Source organism: Phalaenopsis equestris, unplaced genomic scaffold (genome assembly GCF_001263595.1).
Source record: "Phalaenopsis equestris unplaced genomic scaffold, ASM126359v1 Scaffold000002, whole genome shotgun sequence".
Lineage (NCBI taxonomy): Eukaryota > Viridiplantae > Streptophyta > Magnoliopsida > Asparagales > Orchidaceae > Phalaenopsis > Phalaenopsis equestris.
The window spans coordinates 32,279,379-32,292,924 of record NW_018164444.1 but is presented as its reverse complement, the minus strand read 5'-3'; the positions used below and the strand labels follow the sequence as shown (position 1 = coordinate 32,292,924).

At 32.5% G+C, this 13,546-nt stretch overlaps 1 protein-coding gene across 2 annotated transcripts; it reads left to right on the top strand.

Moving 5' to 3' along the window:
- The first annotated feature begins 157 nt into the window (after nt 1-157).
- On the top strand, nt 158-12,970 carry LOC110031631 (dynamin-related protein 3A-like). Of its 2 annotated transcripts, none has more exons than XM_020734953.1 (20): nt 158-648; nt 1,139-1,421; nt 1,807-1,835; nt 1,921-2,022; nt 3,912-3,980; nt 4,094-4,153; nt 4,470-4,583; nt 5,583-5,631; nt 6,416-6,525; nt 6,753-6,845; nt 6,962-7,054; nt 7,149-7,286; nt 7,772-7,885; nt 9,730-9,834; nt 10,193-10,232; nt 10,333-10,490; nt 10,581-10,727; nt 11,829-11,881; nt 12,022-12,121; nt 12,458-12,970. In XM_020734953.1, the coding sequence occupies exons 1-20, from the start codon at nt 253-255 to the stop codon at nt 12,704-12,706; spliced, it is 2,502 nt and encodes an 833-aa protein (XP_020590612.1). In that variant the 5' UTR covers nt 158-252; the 3' UTR covers nt 12,707-12,970. The 2 variants fall into 2 exon arrangements, with proteins under 2 accessions (XP_020590612.1, XP_020590604.1); XM_020734945.1 differs by having other exon boundaries at nt 9,727-9,834.
- Nucleotides 12,971-13,546: the final 576 nt, after the last annotated feature.

Genomic DNA, 13,546 nt, shown 5'->3' with positions numbered 1-13,546 from the left:
GGGCTAGTTTTATAAATAACAAAATTTTAAGTGTCATATATATTAATTAAATAGTTTTTTTTTTTGCAGAGAAATTATTTGGTCCAGTATTGTTATTATGGGCGGAGATATGGTGGGATAACAAACTCCTTCACCCCTTCCATAAATATACAAAAGAATCAGAATAATCGTAGGGTTTGTTTAGCTGCGGCTCGGGTGCTCTCGGAATCCTGTCCTCGTCTTCGCCGATCAAGGAGTGCGAGGAAGAATACGATGGCAGAGGACGCGGTTTCCGGCGCCAACGCGGTCCCTTCGGCGTCCCAACAGCCGGCTCCGGGGCCTATTGGGAGCTCGGTGATTCCGATTGTGAACAAGCTGCAGGACATCTTCGCGCAGCTGGGGAGTTCGTCGACGATCGACCTGCCGCAGGTGGCGGTGGGGGTGGGGAGCCAGAGCAGCGGAAAGTCAAGCGTATTGGAGGCGCTCGTTGGCCGCGATTTTCTGCCGCGTGGCTCTGATATTTGCACGCGACGCCCGTTGGTTCTGCAACTTGTGCACTTTGCTCGCAGGCCGGATGCGCCCGCCGGCGAGATGGAGGAATGGGGAGAGTTCTTGCACATTCCAGGGAAGAGGTTCTACGACTTTTCGGAAATCCGGCGTGAGATTCAGGTGATGAGGCGCAGCACTTTGCTTTACCGGCTTGTAGATCGTTCATGCCTGATTTATTTATTTATTTTTGTTATATTGGGAATATGCGCGAACCTTGCAGGCTGCTTGTTTTGCGACATTGGCTGTGTTTTTAGTTTATGCTTACATATTCTTTCATGCATTTTTGAAATTTAAAGCCATCAGATGGAAGTTTCTGTAGAAATTGTGCTTCATAGCTAGGTTCCTCTGGTAGGTTTTGAGGGATTTTGTTGCAGATTTCCTTTGCTAGAAGTTTCAATGCAGCAACGAGTATTTTCCCCAGCCAGTGAAATATGTTTTCCGTGATTGTAATTGCTTTTGTGCCTAATTCATCAAAATTGTGCTTCTAGACCATTTGGCAAATGTTCTATAACTCTATTGCTGTATTGACTCATGCACTTTATGGCTTTTGTTCATATTTCCAATTTATCTATGGGTCAATGTTTCGTGAAATTGAGTAGTAAATCTACAGGCTGAAACTGACCGTGAAGCTGGGGGTAACAAAGGAGTTTCAGACAAGCAAATTCGTTTGAAGATTTTCTCTCCAAATGTTCTTAATATCACCTTGGTTGATTTGCCCGGAATAACAAAGGTTCCAGTAGGCGATCAACCAAGTGACATCGAAGCTAGAATCAGAACAATGATATTATCATACATTAAGCATGAAACTTGTATAATATTGGCAGTTTCGCCAGCAAATGCAGATTTATCAAACTCAGATGCACTTCAAATGGCCCGGATTGCTGATCCAGATGGTAATTTATGATGCTTTTACTTCTTTTATGCTTGTATGTTAGAAATCAGGATTGTACATTTGTATTGTGATTTGTTTGTTTTGAAAAATAAAGAAAATTAAGGGGCATTTACATACATACTCAATTTTTATGTTCTTACATATCTAACACCTATACCTTGCTTTTACATTTATACCACCCAAATCTTTCATATCACCTAAAAAATGCCACTATTTTAACTTTTAGAAAATGAAATGCACATTTTCATGCATAGGTAAGGCGACAAATGTAAAAATTGAAGTTTAGGTGCTAGTTACATAAATACATAAGAATTCAGTAGAATATATGCAAATTTTCTTAAAATTAAAATGAAAAGTCATTTTGTTTAATATATTTGTTGTTTCAGGTTCTCGAACGATTGGCGTCATCACAAAGGTAGCATATTTATATGCCATTTATACTTCAGTAAATCTTATTTTTTTTGTTTTGCTAAGCTGAATTATCTCTTTATGACTTACAGCTAGATATAATGGACAGAGGTACAGATGCACGAAACTTTCTACTGGGAAATGTGATTCCTCTTCAACTTGGCTATGTGGGTGTGGTTAACCGTAGTCAACAGGTAATGACCCATATGTTTTTTTATAATTGCAGGTTTATAACTCTATACTCTAAAATTTCAACCTAGAGTTATACCTATTTTGGGAAGTTTTAAAAGTACAAATCAATGTGCGATAGCGTAACAAAAAAGTTGTATGTGTGTGGGATTTTTTTAGGGGGGGGGGGGGGGGTTTTTTTTAAACCCTGCCATTATAGTTGCTTGAGAAATTGTTTTCTTGCTACTTTTTAGAAATTCCATTATTTTTTAAATTTGTTTATAATTGCAGGTTTTTCCATTATTTTTTAAATTTGTTTATAATTGCAGGTTTATAACTCTATACCCTAAAATTTCAACATAGAGTCATACCTATTTTGGGAAGTTTTAAAAGTACAATCAATGTACGATGGCGTAACAAAAAAATTGTATGTGTGTGGGGTTTTTTTGGGGGTGGGGGGTTAAGGGGGGCTGGGTGCGTTTCTATTTATAATTTCAGGTTTTTCCATTATTTTTTTAATTTTTTGGGGGATAGAGAGGGTAAATAAATTGATTTTAGAGCGTAAAAGATGATGTTGAGGAGAAAGAAAAAAAACATGATGAGAGTTAGAATTTTAATGCCTTGTGCTTTGTGTCCCTTGCTTTATTTTTGTGCAAAACATGAGAACAGCGTTCCTTTGAGTAGAAAGAAAATTGTGGTTTTAGCATGAAAGCAATTCAATGATTTAGAGGAGAGGAAATTAGCCATGCTTAGAACTAGGAAGAAACTTAGAATTTCATTAGACCATGCAATCAATGCCATCTGTAATTACATCTTGATAGCTTTGTAGATTTTTGGAGCTACAACTAAATTCTTTAATTCAATAAGTTTAAATTATAAAAGAAGATAATTTAGATGATTGAGGAAGGCAAGGGGGAGATTTGGGAGATAATTAAGAACTGAGGATAATTATTTTATTCCCTCTTTCCACCTTGCTTGTGTGGATACCATCGTCAATATATTTATTATTATTTCAATAATAAATTATATGGTGGTAAAGATTGTTCAATTTTGATATCTTGAATCCATTGATTACTACTCTTTTTTTGGTTTTGTTTAGTCTAAAGCTGCGTGTTGCGAATCATGTATATCCTCTTACTAGCCTGGACTGGGGTTAGCCCAACTCAGTGTGAGAAGAGCCTTTCTGATACGTCAAATAGAAGTGCTTAGTTTCATATAATGTATAATAGAAGCAGCTCAACACAAAGTCTAGTTCTATCCAGTTTCAATACACCAAAGGGCTCAGCTTAGATTCATATAATGCGTAAAAGTAGATTAGCATTAGTTTCATTGTCAAATAGAAGTGCAAGATGAACCTATCCATTTGTTTCAAAAGCAGACGCTATAAAGGGATTTGGTATTTCATAATTCTGATGGAGAAAGTTTATTCTTTTTCGTTGTTGTTAGGAGGAGACTTTGTTAAGTGAGCTGACTATTTTCGGAAGCTGAATATAAATTAGGGAGATTTACGTACATACCACTCATTTCCCATGTATTTACATATCTAACACCTAAACTTTAATTTTTACATATAATCTACCTTACCTATGCTTGAAAAAGTGTTTTTCACGTTTTAAAAGATGAAATGGTGGTGTTTTGAAGTGATATGAAAGATTTGTGCGGTATAAATATTAAAAGTAAAGTTTATGTAAATAAATAGGTATTGGGTGGTATGTATGTAAATGTCGCTATAAAATATGCTTCTCTGTTTCTTACTGCTGAGGTACTAATGTGTTGTAATCTTCTGATTGAATAATACTATGACTCAAAAATTGTCATTTGTGAAATTTATGCCCAGTTAAGGCTTCCTGAAACTCCTATGTAACCTTAGCTACACTCTTGATTACTGATGATTCTATTTTTCTTTTGTATTCAGGACATCAATTTAAATCGAAGCATAAAAGATGCTCTGGCCAATGAAGAGGCATTCTTTAGACGTCAGCCTGTATGTAATTAGTAACTTGGTGAATTTGATTCTTGCAATTACTAGCTTTAATAGCTTTCCTTCTGCATTTTTTTTTAATATTCGAGTTTAAGCTTCACATCTTTGCTGATTAGGTATATCACGGTCTTTCTCATTGCTGTGGCGTTCCAAAATTAGCTAAGAAATTGAATCAGGTGAGCTCCATTTGTCAATTCTCTTGGTGTTTTTTTTTAATATGTTTTGGCTGGGTAAAGGTTACTGCAAATTATTATTAACTTGCTATTTTGCAATTCACATTTCAACTTTCAGAAGCCTGATATCTAATTAATTTAATGACATTATCTTGAAGTTGATTTAGTTTTTCATTCATAAGAATATTGGTTTTTAAGAAAATTTAATCAACTTGCTATCTGTTTGAATTTTATTTGGTTATCCATTTGTAAGATTATTGGTTTTTAATGAAAATTTAATCAACTTGCTATTTGTTTGTAATGATTCTTTTCTCTTCAGATTTTAGTGCAACATATTAGGTCAGTTCTTCCAGGATTGAAGTCTCGCATAAATTCCCAATTGGTGGCTGTGGCAAAGGAGCATGCTTCCTATGGGGATGTTGTAGAATCAAAGGTATGACCAGTACTAGATGTTGCATGTTGATGTTCAATTTTCAAAATTATTATTTCATTATGGCTTAGTAGAATGGAAAATTCTTTCATATGGAAGGTCTATTACTTGTACCATCCCAAACAGTTGCTTGACTTTGTTTTTTTACATCACAGTAAATCTAATATGTTTTTTTTCTTATAATACAAGTGGTGGCGGTGCATTTTATTTACCTTTGTATTTCCCTTCTCAAAGTATTTTTGATACTTGTTTGGTTTTAGTATAAACTTATGAAAGCGACCCACTTATATAGAAAATAACTCTACTTGCAGTGAATAGGCTTTCCCTTTCGATAGGTTTTATATAAATGAGTTATTTAATATTACGTTTAGATTGTTACATAAAGCATAATTTATTTAAATGATGAACATACTTCTTGTGTTTTATTTACTTTGTAAGCTTATTGTGGTAACTTTAAAAACACACCCATTTTTTTATGCTATCGAAGCACAAGCCTTTAAAATCACAAAAATTTTTCCTTGAAATTGCGGTTTGAGCATGTTGCTTTTCCTGACTAGCTATTGTGGGCATATGGCGCTAAAAGAATTTGTTGAGATTTGACCTAAAAAGCACAAATAAAAATTTTGTGGGAGAAGTGGATTAAATAAAATTTTCAGATTCTCCCAATAAGATGGATGTTTGGCATAAATAGAAAGAATATATTGAAAAATAATTATCACGGTTTTCTCGCCTTTCAAAGCTGATTTTTCTTAGAATTCAGAGTATTGCTGGGCAGCTTCTCTCTTATACATATATAAGTTTAGTCAACTGTGCATTCCTACTTACTGTCATTGTTATAACTTCATTTTCCATTGAAAGAACTGGTATTGACATTTTGGTACTATAGATTTCACTTGGACATTCTGCAGTCTCTTGCATATTCGATCAAATAAACGTAAACATATGCTTCTATATTGTTTGAATAGCGTAATGTCATTTATTCTGTATTACTTCTTTTTACAGGCTGGTCAGGGCGTGAAGCTTTTGAACATTCTTACAAAATATTGTGAAGGTAATGGTGATTTTTCTTTTTAGATATTTTTTAGTCTTGTTATAAAAAAAATGCTAATCTTATTGATCTAATCATAAGCTATGCAATGTTTGGTGCATGCCTTTCACAATATAATGAACTATCTGGGAGCTTTAATTTGTAAATGCTGTTCTTTTTCTTTATTTCTTGACTTACGTGTTGGATGTAATGTGGACAGATCTTAGAAAGGTTAACCATCAAACTGGGATTTTAGTGCATTGCAGTTTAGTTATCTGATTTATAAACTTCTCTTTTAAAGTCATATTATCTGTCAAATTAAAGCCAAAAAATTTTTAGGACGGGAACCATAAAATATATCAAACATCTATTATATCCGCTTTCTCATGTTATTTCATTTAAATAGTTTTTAACATCTCTATCATATCCGGTTTTTGTTGGCTTAATTACGCATTGGTTAATTAGCCATAAGTTTTGGGTAACAAAGTCTGGAAAAATTTTATGTGGCACTACTTTTTATGACCACTTTAATTAGTATTTTTTTATGTATAGTTAAATTTATGCTAAGAGAATCCGAACTTCCGCATTATGTGGTTTAATGTATGCCTCGTTTTATCTTTTTTTCGGTTGGTTTGTGCTAAATGTTGCCTAAGAACATTATGACTCAGGGTAAACAATTCATGCAATATTGCTGCTAGTTGATTTGAACATGGTTTGAAGACACCTGCAGAGTTCTCTAATAAAATGTTAAAGCGGTTGGTAGCGTTGTTACCATCTTTCATTAATCTAAATTCTAGATTTTGTGCAGCTTTTACTTCAATGATTGACGGAAAAAATGAGGAATTATCAACAGCGGAGCTTTCTGGGGGGGCTCGGATTCATTATATTTTCCAGTCAATTTTTGTGAAGAGTTTAGAGGTTGGACTTTCTTCTAGACAATGCAGGAGTGCTAATCATATTTAGATTCATGCATCGTATAGGCCCTTGTATTAGTTTTTAGTTTCATATAATTTTTTTTTGGATTTAATGTTTAACCTGAATGTTTTATTTTCTAGTTAAATGGACTCTTTAATAGTTTAATTTCATTGGCAAATTACTTCTGAAAAAACTATGAAGAAAAGATGGTAATTTCCACTTTACTTCAGGAAGTTGATCCTTGTGAGGATGTTAGTGACGAGGACATTCGTATGGCTATTCAGAATGCTACCGGTCCTAAATGTGCTTTGTTTGTACCTGAGGTAATTACTAGTAATCCATTTCTGAAACTAGAATGAAGAGACTGAATTGGTTTTCATTCTATTTCATTTCAATTCTTCTAAAGGGAAGTGTTTACCCCAATTGTGAATCTGATTAGGTGCCATTTGAAGTTCTTGTAAGAAGGCAGATTGGTCGTTTACTCGATCCAAGCCTTCAGTGTGCAAAGTTCATCTATGATGAATTGATTAAGGCATGTTACCATGCATCCACCATTTGAATATAAGAAGAATCAATAGTTTGCAAGGACATAGTGAAACTCATTTGTTTCTTTGTTCTGGTATTAGATGAGCCATCACAGCTTAGCTAATGAGCTTCATCGATATCCTGTTCTACGGAAGTGCATGGACGAGGTAATTGGAAATTTCTTACGAGAAGGACTTCAGCCAGCAGAAACCATGATAACTCATCTGATTGAAATGGAGGTATTGGATTAATTCATCAGTGTTAATATGTTGTCATAAGATTGCATTTGCTTTCATTGCCTTGAAGAAAAAAACCTGATCATTTAATTTAACAAATATATACTACCGAGTTTCTTCATCAGTAGTAATTGTATGCATTTCAGACTTATACTGTTGCAGCACTTGCATCTGATTTCACAATCTCTATTTTTGAATATTTCAACATTTAAGATTTGGGAGATTTACATACCACATAACTCTTATTTATTTTCATATACCTAAGTTTGATATTAATATTTATAACACTTTCATGTTATAAAGCTATGCATGAAAATGTGTATTTCACTTTTAAAAAATTAATAATAGGTGTATTTTTTATGTGATGTTAAACATTTGAGTGGTATGTATGTAAATATATAGGAATTGTGTGGTGTGAATGTAAATGCCTCATAATGATTTTGGGAACTTCTGTCCATGTTGCCATTTTGATATGCAATTTTTTGCAGATGGATTATATAAACACTTCACATCCAAATTTTATTGGAGGAAACAAGGCTGTGGAGATTGCACAACAACAAGTCAAAGCTTCGAGGTTAGCAACATCAGTTTCCAGACCCAAGGTAACTGTTATCTCATTAATCTATCTTAATAATTTTTTTTTTTTGAAGCTAGTACATAACTAGCATTATGAGTTCCATCCTGCTTTTCTTTCTCACTCTTGATGAAAATACTTATTAGAACTAGTAGGTATAGTGCTTAGTTTAATACTTGTTTCGTTGCTACTTATTTGAAAAGCTGATGCAAAACCTCTCAAGAATCAAAACTATATCAATCAAGGTGAAAACTTTGTGGATATTTTTGTCAAATCTTTGTAAATGTATGCAAAAATCATTTTGATGTCAGGTTTCTTTTATCGTAGTTGTTACTTATCTGTGTTTTGTAGTAGTATTTTTAATAGTAGACATCATCTTGAGTTCAGCATAGTAGATAAACATGCCTTGCATGATTCATCATCAACATTGGCCTCGTCCTAATTATTTTTTGGCCAGGTTATTTGAGGTGTTAACTATTCTTCCTAAATCTTTTTGAGCAACTTCTATTCATGCTATCTTAGGTCTATATTTTTTCCCTTTCTAATCCTTTCTAGAATTGGTGTTTTTATATAATTTGTTGTATATGTCAAATGCAAATATATTTTCAATTACCTTATGTCGAATAGATAGATGCAAATTATAATATTTCCATAATTCAATAACTTTTTTACTTTGATTTCTAATTTAATAATCTCTTTATTTATTTTTATTTTTACCTACAAAAACTCAAATATATAACATTGTTGACCGAATTGTAGTTTTATAAATTTACCTTCTAAGTTTTCATAATCTTCTCCTTTTACATAATACTTACAAAGCTCTTCTCTATTTTGAACCATCAAACTTATCCTGGAACTTGCTCAATAATATTCTCCTTTTTTTAATAATATATTTAACATACTTAAATTTATCACACCTAGATATCATTTTATGTTCGAACTTTTTTGATTGATAATTGTTAATATCACTAATAAAGTTGCATATCATGTATTCAATCTTTGCTCTACCAGTTTTAAGTCCTTTATCTTCCAAACATTTTTTGCCGTAGTTCAAATATTTCACTTATTTTAGCATGAATCTCACTAGTTAAAATTTTATCATTTGCAAAAAGCATGCACAAAGGCACTGTATTTTAAAATATCTATGTCGAGCATTTCCATAATCAAGATAAAGAGATACAAACTCATTGCTATTCTCAGATGTTATTTAATTATAATTGGAAAATCTTTTGTCTATTCACGATTACTTTTAATACCATCTATTGCTCGTTATATATGCTTTTGAAACACGTTTAGATTTAATGTGCACCATATAATTCTTAGGGTACTTGATTATGTCTTTTCAAGGTAAATAAAAATCATATAATTTTTTTTGTAAAATTTAGGATTTAATTAAAAATTTCTTCTAGTATACTTAAGACTATATTCATTCTATAATGTTTGATTTTACTAGTATCAGTTTATTTAGTTAGCAAAGTTTGATTACTTGCTTTGAAATTTGGTTAAGCACTGATGATTCTTTTTTCCTTGATAGTTTATCATCATTATCAGGTTTGTAAATAAGTACCGTTTGTGTTTGAAGACATTTTTAGTAACGTGCATAATCAAGATGCAAAGATAATCGCTTCAATTATTTCAGCTCAATATGGGGACAATTTAAGTTATTAAATATTGATGTTAAATTTGTGTACATATTTTTTTTGTGCTTATAAATAATTAACTGTCGTGACTCTATGTTACTGTTGATGTGGCACTTATGTATGTTATCTTCTTTTATTGTAAATCTTCTTGTTTGAAGTTCTGTGTGAATTAGCATAGCTTTTCTTTAAATATGTTTGCTTTTTTATAAAATATTTAAGATTTGTTTAGCAGGATGGTTTAGATGGTGATAAGTTACAAGCATCCGAAAAGAGTCAAAAATCTCGTGCCATCCTTGCTAGAGCTGGAGCAAATGGAGTTCTTCATGATCAGGCTCCGGTGAGCCTTTTGGCTTGATATTTCTTTTATAATATGTAATTTCAAATATTCTGGGTTGACTTTATGAATACTTCTGCTATAATTATCCTCACTGAGAGCTGCAACAACAACAATAACAAGCAGCTTTTGTCACGGATTGGGTTCAAATTATCCTCATTGAGAGCTATATTTCGAGTTAATTCAAGTTATTTTCTATGCTCAAGTGTCTAAGATGTGTCTTAAGTCTTTACAGTGCCTTAAAAAAAATCCTATATTTTACTGCATTATTAATTACCAAATTTTTTATAATTAAATTGGTAAACTTAGAGGGTTCCATTGATCTTATAACCCAATTTTCTTTTATGGAAATTTGGAACAGGGAGTGCGACCACTTTCAGATTCTGACAGACTGGGTTCAGTAGTCAGCAGGTAATCGATTGAGAAAAAAAAAAAATTAATCTACCAATTAATAAAATGCACAAAATCATCTTTTTATGCAATATGAAATTTCAAACATTTCAGGAAGTTCAAGTGGAAGTGGACCCATTTGGGGCATTTCCTCCATTTTTGGTGTTAGTGAGAATCGTGCACCAGCAAAAGAAATCTCGTCCAATAAGTCTGTTACTGTTCCTTCTCACAATGTGGAACATTCACTCTCCATGATCCAACCAAGAGAGGTTAGTGTTCTATTAAACTCAATGTTTGCTCAAGTTTGGCAATTAGATTACTTTCTTACAGCTTCTAAACCGTGGTTTGCTACAATATAGCCTCCAGTCATCTTGAAGCCTTCAGAAAATCAATCGGAGCAGGAGGCTTTGGAAATTTCCATTACAAAATTATTACTGAAATCGTACTATGATATCGCCAGGAAAAATATTGAAGATCAAGTGCCTAAGGCAATTATGCACTTCCTGGTAATTTATTTTACATTTAGTTTATGCAAAATCATAATATTCTGTCCTCGTCTGATAGCTTATACTAATGATAGTCATAATTTCATTTATTATTATTTTTGTTGCTTTGTGCTACCATAATTAATTGTGATCTTTATATGGATCTATTGCTTTCCAAGATGAAATTTGCATATTGGAAGTGTTTCATAATTATAGGCTGAGTGCAGCATGTATATTTGTAATGGATTTAGTTGATGTTTCTCCTAGTTTGGTATTCTTCAAACTTCACTTCATTTTTTTTTTGGAAGATTTACATGCATTCCACTCAATTCTTATTTACATACCTAACACCTAAATTTCAATTTCTGCATATACGCCACCCTACCCATGCATGAAAAGATGTGTTTCACTTTTTTGAAGTTAAAATAATGATATGTTTGATGTGATATGAAATTTGGGTGGTTTGAATATAAAAATCGAAGTATGGGTTGTAGTTATGTAAATGCATCAGAATTTGGTGGTATGCATGTAAATGCCCTTTCTTTCTTTTATGCATGAGTTTTTTCATGGCATTCAACTTTATTATGCTCTAAAATGGGCGAGTTTCATAAAGTAGTCTTTTTTTATTTATCTGTTCAGCATTCGTTGATTTATTGTTTATGAATTGATTTGGTATTGACCAAGACACGTAATATTAACAAGAAAAGTCGTTGTACCTTTTAGTTATCTCTTTGGGTGAATCCCATAGTCGACTCTCGTGTCTACTATTCAATGAGAGTGACAAAAAAGTTATATATAAAACAGAATTTTTTTTCATTAGTTTGGGTGTTCTTCATCTTGTCAATGAGTGAGTTGATGTTGTTTGAAGAGTTGTCAAAAGCGCATAAAATAACTTTCAAACATTTGAAGAGCAAATTTCTCCTTTTTAATGGGGTCCTTGCATTGATGCTCATATAAATTATAATACAAGCTTACTTCTATGAATGTTGTGTTACTATCTTGAGTTTTTGTGATGTTGGATGGGTTATTTTTTATCAATTTGATTTTGAACTTTTTATATATCTTATATATCTTGCTATGCAAATTTTTTTATACTAATTAACTGCTTGTCCACTTATTCAGGTGAATCATACAAAAAGAGAACTACATAATGTTTTTATCAGGAAACTTTACAGGTAACTACGAAGATAATCTTTAATACTAGTTTAATAAATTCATTCTTAAATTCATCATGGTTTTGTTCTTTATGCTTTTATGATTTTAGACTAATTCCAATTAAGTTAAGCTACATTTAACGTCTATTCTTTTAAACCAGAGAAAATCTTTTCGATGACATGCTTCGAGAACCAGATGATATAGCTGCCAAGAGAAAAAGGATAAGGGAAACACTTAGGGTTCTGCAGCAGGCCTACAAGGTAACACTTCTGCAATTTACCAAAGATTATTGCTTGGGTATGTTATTTTAACTATAAGATCCAATATTGGTGAAAAATGAATCTCTTTTTTTACCTTGGATTGAATTGAGTCCTGATTTTTGGCTCAGGCGGATCTTTTGACTGATTTTGAGCTATGCTTTAATTTGAATTGAACCGACTCGAAATCTGCTTAGAATATAAATACTATGTATAATTGTATTTATGCATCTATACACACATGCTGAGCTAAGAATTTGTTTTAGAAGAACAAAAATCAATTGAATCATTAATATAAATTGCTTAATATTATATTTTCTTGCTTTATTTTGATCCCAGACGCTCGATGAACTGCCACTGGAAGCCGACACTGTGGAGAAGGGTTATTCTCTTGATTCAGACTCAACCGGCTTGCCCAAAGTTCAGGGCCTACCTTCCTCGTTCTACTCAGCATCGAACGATTATAATTCACCCTACACCGCTTCTCCGAAGATCCAAAGATCAAGGAGATCAACCCACTCTGGAGAACAATTTTACCCCGGCTTTGATGCCAATGGGCCAATTTCTTATCCTCCAGTGGATGCTTAGTTGTTCTATTCTTTGATGGCTGATTTTTTTTGTCACACCTACTTTAAAATTGGAAGTTCTGGAAGGTTATTTTTTAATGCCATTTTATATGTCAAGAAGTATGTCTAGGGGGTCCTTGTATATTACATGAGGTCCACATTGCTTAGTTTCATTTTCTTAGTATTTTTTTAATTCATGGATTAGTAAAATGAGGTACTAGAAGACCTGAACATTTGCTGAAATTTTCATTGTCATCAAATGCAGAGTTTTGGTGGCTATCTAATACCAAAATAGTATATAATAGAATTATAGCTATGTTTTGAAAGTCATTGTTGTGAAGAAAGTTGCTTCTCTCTTTTGTAAAATTTGACAGTGATAGATTTGATATTGGATTTGCAATCTATTGCCTGTAAGTTGGGAATTATCAACCATGTTGATTGCTTGTGAATAATAAACACATTTATATTTATTTTGATTGCTGTTTTGAAATAGTTTTGTATGAAGTGATAACTGGAATCATATTTTTTTTAATTTTTATTTTTATTTTTTAATATATAATTTCCACTTATCATTTAGCAGCGATGATTTTGCTATGTAGATGACTCAGAATATTGATTGATGCCTGCTGATCATGATTTTATTTTTGTTTAGTGTTGTGTGAACTTAAAATCAAGCAAACTTGTTGCTACAGGATCTTCATTTTAAAAAAGGAAGATTTTCATGCATACCACTCAATTCTTATCTATATACATATCTAACACCGTAATTTAAATGTTAAGTTTTTTCATCTATACCACTCAAATGCGTGTTTGTTTCTTGTTCATATTAAGTACAATCAAATGGTCATCAAATAAGAAAATT

Bases quoted from the DNA above. Each gene is read 5' to 3' on its own strand.
- LOC110031631 (XM_020734945.1), top strand. From the start codon at position 253: ATGGCAGAGGACGCGGTTTCCGGCGCCAACGCGGTCCCTTCGGCGTCC. The intron at 1,422-1,806 runs GTAATTTATGAT...TTGTTGTTTCAG, and splicing joins CCGGATTGCTGATCCAGATG to GTTCTCGAACGATTGGCGTC. The intron at 1,836-1,920 runs GTAGCATATTTA...TATGACTTACAG, and splicing joins CGATTGGCGTCATCACAAAG to CTAGATATAATGGACAGAGG.